Source organism: Coregonus clupeaformis, chromosome 1 (assembly GCF_020615455.1).
Source record: "Coregonus clupeaformis isolate EN_2021a chromosome 1, ASM2061545v1, whole genome shotgun sequence".
Classification (NCBI taxonomy): domain Eukaryota; kingdom Metazoa; phylum Chordata; class Actinopteri; order Salmoniformes; family Salmonidae; genus Coregonus; species Coregonus clupeaformis.
In genome coordinates, this window is record NC_059192.1 from 50,261,687 (window position 1) to 50,267,323 (window position 5,637).

General features: G+C 40.9%; 1 protein-coding gene across 3 annotated transcripts; it reads left to right on the top strand.

Moving 5' to 3' along the window:
• Positions 1-227: 227 nt before the first annotated feature.
• LOC121569496 (zinc finger protein 2 homolog) lies at positions 228-5,369 on the top strand. 3 transcript variants are annotated; one of them, XM_041880515.2, is made up of 2 exons: positions 228-451; positions 1,613-5,369. In XM_041880515.2, the coding sequence occupies exon 2, from the start codon at positions 1,698-1,700 to the stop codon at positions 3,117-3,119; it is 1,422 nt and encodes a 473-aa protein (XP_041736449.1). In that variant the 5' UTR covers positions 228-451; positions 1,613-1,697; the 3' UTR covers positions 3,120-5,369. The 3 variants fall into 3 exon arrangements, with proteins under 3 accessions (XP_041736449.1, XP_041736438.1, XP_041736458.1); XM_041880504.2 differs by having other exon boundaries at positions 228-433; XM_041880524.2 differs by lacking the exon at positions 228-451 and adding an exon at positions 1,194-1,490.
• Positions 5,370-5,637: the final 268 nt, after the last annotated feature.

The window sequence follows — 5,637 nt, forward strand, 5'->3', positions numbered from 1 at the left end:
TGGAAAGGGTGGATGTAATTACTCTTTCATTTAACATTTACATTTGATCTTTCCACGTAATGGACAGAAGACAAATAATTCGACAGTTTAAATAAACGGTTTACTACAGTTTTTACGACACCCTGTGCTTGGTAGCTATGTCCTGTCCAATGATTGGTCCTCTCTGGTGCATTGCCCAATGAAATTCGAGATATGCATGCTGCGCAGGAGCGGTATAGCTCATGGATTTTAAATGCATGTGGCTAGCCAGCTAGCCACACGCTGTCCTTCAACGCGTTAAGACAATCCACAGTATTTAAAATCAGTGATGATACGCAGCCATTGCCAAGGCTTGACATTCATGAGGACGCTGGTTGTGATCTGACAGAGGTGCGGCAAAATCGACTCATTTCGTCGAGGGTCAAGACAACGAATCTGAAAGGATAAAAGCCCGGTAAATACTCATCTCGAGGTCATTAAGCTTACTCCATCGCTTAATTCGGTATAGCTAATTGTTCATACGTCAAATTTGGCTACATAACCTGCCTTATAATCACAACACCGACAATACAATAACGTTTTGGTTATTTATGCCAAATAGCCAGTTTGCCATATCTATTGAGCATATTATGCCGGGTGATGTGCTCAACCACGGTTTGTTGGTAATTCCTGTCAAAAAATGTCCATCGTAATGAGGGGACTTCTGATGACAGAGAATCTGCTGTGGAAAATCGTATGAAGCCAGCCCTGGAGCGTTGGCTCTCGTTTTATGCCCTCTCCTCAAGCTGCATGTGTCATCGATGCAGGATTTGACCCTGTCAACCCGCCAATATGATTTACATGATCAGTGACTGTAGACATGTACATTGTTTAATGTATTATGCATTCTATGATCAGTACTATGCAGCTTGGTCGATAAAGAAAGATTTGTCTGAGAAAATCAATTGAATAATGCATGATTACGAGAAAAAAAATCCATGGTTTATGCTCAGCGCTATTTTTATGGCGGGCAGAACGAATTCGTTTTAGCCAGAGCCTTCTGAGCTAACCATAGAGAATTAATAAAACATACATTGTACTAGCTAATATCTTTGGTCGATGTAACTACCGTCTTCCATTGTAGTTTTTGGATGTCATTTTGGGATTTGTGAGCGTATTAGGCACAAGACATACATCTGTCTCTGTTGTAGGGCAGCCTTTTAGTTACAGCCCATTTAATCCCCTCCCATAATGCATTGTGCTCATCCCAGTCCCTACTGTAGTTCCTGTTTATTGTTGCTGCTTTGTCTGGTAATTTTCTGTCATCCTCAAATGTAGTGTATTTACTAACAGTTTCTAATTACTAATAATTTGTGGTGTTTTGCTCAAGCTCATACAAACGTTTAACGTAGCACCACACCTACTGAAGCAATGTCGTTTTTGTTTCATTTTCTTCAGTCAACGTAATGCAATGCACTTCCTCGGTTAATGTGCACACAATTAAACTCCACGTTTCGATAGTGAAAGTACAAGTATGTCAATGTTTTTACCTGTGATTTTCAAAGGTGCATTTTTATGTGTAATATTATTGGATGTGGTGTTCATTTGTTATGATGACAAAAAGCAGTTGTGACTTTTTTTCTCTCTCTTTTAGGAGTGGTGGAGTCTTATTGTACCATTGACCCTGTGATTACAACAAGACCAAAAGTTACACACATTGACGTTTAGGGTCTGCTCAAATGGAGGACTCAGAGACTGACTTGACTTCGTCTGAACAGGACGCACTTGGGGCAGACTTCATCACGGTGGAACTGGACACCCAGCCCATAGAATATGTTGTCAAGTGGGCTGAGGTCGGGTCCAAGTTCACAATATCCTGTGTGAAAAAGGAGGCGGACGAGGGGTCTGGCCTAAATCTGGAGCATGTGAAGGCAGAGCCAGATGAGCCCTTCTTTGCCCAATATGAAGAGGAGTTCCCTGGCTGTGAGATAGCAGAACAGAGTGTTGTAGTAAAGACGGACGACTCGGATGAGGATGACCACACTGAGCCAGGGAGTAGCCATTTGGTCCCTGTTGGAGATGGCTCTGATTCGGGCTCAGAGAAAGGGGAATATATCTCACCAGGGGGATACTACAGCTGCAACTACTGTGGGAAGTGCTACAGTCATTCCTCGAGCCTCTCAAGACACCAGCAATTGCATACGGGAAAGGCACCCCCACCCCCAAACAAGCAAACAGATATAGGGTCAGGTGAGGGGAACAAATACAAATGCACGCAGTGTGCAATGCGATTCAAAAGCAGAAGAGCTCTCGGAACTCACCTGAGAACACATCGGGGAATGCGAGTTTACCCATGCAACATCTGTGGGAAGGATTTTAACCACAGCTCCAGCTTGTCGCGTCATAGGCTCATCCACAAAAAAGGGAAGGGTATTCCCTCTGGTGTCATACCTGCTGAAATAAATTATGTCCGCCGCCCACCTGGCAGCAGGAAAAAGAAGAAGCAGGCTGGTGAGAAGAAGATCCCTGGCGACAAGAAGTTCCCTACTGAGAAGAAGTTCCCTATCGGGAAGAACCTCCCTGGAGAGAAATTCTACGCATGTACACAATGTGATATGACCTTCAAGAACTCCATTGGCCTCTCGAAACACCAGGTCTCTCATGTAAAGGACCTGCTGAATAACTATGCCCAGGGTAAAGACAGTCTCACCAAGTCCTCAGACTTGAAAATACGCCTCAAGTTGTGCTCGAGGGACAAACCCAACTTTTACACCCTCTGTAAGAAGAACAAGCGGTCAAGAGCTGCCAAGCGCCAGCGCCAAGCATCAGTCTCTGAGGAAGAGGAAGGACCATATGCATGCGAGCAGTGTGACAAGCGCTTCAGCCAAGTGCAGAGCCTCGTCAGGCACCAGCAAATGCACAAAGGAGACAAGTTCAGCTGCTCTTACTGTAAAAAGACCTTCACCAGGTTGTCCAACCTCCACCACCATGAGAGATCTCACTCCACACGGGGGAATTACGAATGCACCACCTGCAGCAAGACATTTGTGCACTCGTCCAGCTACTCCAGGCACAAGCGGCAGCACGCAGAGGAGGAGGAGGAGGCCCGCCAGCAGAAGGGCATAGATGAGATGGAGCCACTTGATTCAGACTCTGAGTGAGCGCAGTCGTGGTCTGCTCTTGACTGCCCACACACAGCTGACAAAACTCTGGGTTTCAGGGGTTGGGAGTTTTTTGGGGATTTTGTTTGGGACTGGAATTGGCATTACTCAGAGTATATAAAGTGTGTAATGACTTATGGTTGTATGGTATCAGCAAATTGGATCTTGGGATGGGGTTAGGAATTTGGGTTCATTTTGAGTGTGAGATCCCCCCCCCCCCCACACGCACACACATTTTCCCTAAATTGCACTGACAATGTTGTCGTCTGCTGGTCATGCAAAACATATTTAGATTTATTTTGTTCAAATTCCCTTTTGGTCATGGTTAGTTAGGGTAAAAGTGTTGCTAGAGTCTCGCCAGCTGTGAACTATACTGTACCATCTGTGTACTATATCAGGTGTGTCAGGATATCACCCTTACCACACACACATCATCAGAAAACTGCTAAAAAATGCTTCTGATATCGAGTATACCCCTTTTTCTGTATATCATCTTTTTTGGTGAGATGTGACAAAGGGTCAAAATGGAAAACCTTGCCGTCAAACTAAATCCGGATTTGACCTCCAGCGGATTAATCTAATGTCTGCACTACACCACATACAGTCGCTGGTTCAATCAAGCTTCTATGGTTTAGCCTCAGCTTTTTATCTGTTCAGTTCATGCAAGTAATCTCTGATGCTGAAAAAACAACAATCAAAGCAATGAAGTACTTTATGAGAAAAAAACTAAGGAAGGTTGATTGAATCCAGGCATCACCAGTAAATGTGCTAATATTAATCCTTCAATCAGAAAACTGCATTATTTCCCGTCCCCTACTCAACATCACTTGTTTAATAATCTTAATGACAACACAGTGGTGAAATGAAAAAAACAAGATATTTATTTCTACATATTTGGGATAATTGATTTGTTGCATCTTTTTTTGAAAACTGCTAGCATTGAGTGATCAAACAAGTTTTTATTTAGATTTATTCTACTACACAGTGTTCAGATGAACGTTCAGATTGTTGATTTAAGGATTTTTATCAAAATATGAAGTCCAATCAGATCCTTAGAACTTGAAAATACTATATTTGATATTTGTCAACATATACTGCAATTCCACAATGTATACAATTGTGACTCCATATATATGTATGCATGATGAATATAACTTGAGAATAGTTTACAATATATGTCGTTTTTACATCTGCTGTTCCTGTGTGTAAAACATTGCATTTGTGAAAGTGAGAATAATTGAGATATTTAATAATATGTGCAGTGTATTTTGACAAATACCCTCAAATATTCCTGGGATTAGGGATTTAATATTTTGTACAAGTATTTGTTTATTGAGGTTGTAGGGGAAACTGCACTACTTATTTATGAATTGGGAACAAATGTGCAATTTAAATGGTAGTGAATGTGATTCACAACAATGACCATTGTTGAAAACACATTTTAGGTGGCAACACCTTACCCATTTGTCCCCAAAGTTCCACCTTTTCAGGTGTACCTTTTGAAATCTATTACCATTCACAGAAATATTATTAGTGCTGTCAAATACTTACTGTATATCTCCATAATGCTTGTATACGTGCATAGCCAGATGGATTTTATTTTCCAGTTAAACTGTTCAATTATCTGTTGAAAGTGCTTAACTAGTCTCCTGTTAAATGTTTGTATTTGCTTTAAGCACAACCAGGGTACTCTGAACAATGATCAACACTTGACCTTGTGAATACCATTTACTGTTTCAATTGGAATTTAATTGTGACTTCTAACCTCTTATTTATTTCTTTGGGTGTTTGAAAATGACACCTAGGGAAAGTGTGAAGTGGCATGTATCAAGCACAGACCCAGTCTATAGCACCCACAATGATAATTGAAGATTAAACAATTATGAAAAAAGCTTGGTACTTTCCCTGTATTTATGTTAGTAAATGTTTTGGTTTTTTGAAGAGCTAGATTCCCCTGGTTCCCCTCAACCTTAGTTGAGTTTGGTTATTTATTTTGTATATATTTTTTGTGGTTCTGGCCTTTTTCTCCAGCGGCAAACAATCTCCTCTCTTTTGTTTTTCAGCAATCTCAGCTTTTTGGATTCTGAAACTCATTGTTTTCTTTTTCGCTGTCATTATTTAATTTTTTGATGCAGCGGACCTACATCCTATAGAGAGGTGTATGTTTTTTGTATTGTGTTTGCCATTAGAATACAGTTGACATGTTTTGTCTTGCGTTTTGGTAATAAACCTTTCATGAAAGAAATGGTCCATGATGTCCTGGATATGTTTGAGAATGTGTAGGCCTATGGTGGATTTCAGAATATTGGAACTGCTAAATCAGTAAAGTGATGACAACTCAATTGTGCTTTACCACTATTCAGATGAAGTTTGACTTCAGTGAGACTATTAATAAAATACAACTGTCCAGTTACTGTTGGTAATTCACCATGTGATATAAAGTCCCCCACTAGATGGAGGCAAAACACTTCAAATCACCACTCAGCATGACCTGTTACAGAAATGGAAGACTTGCAAT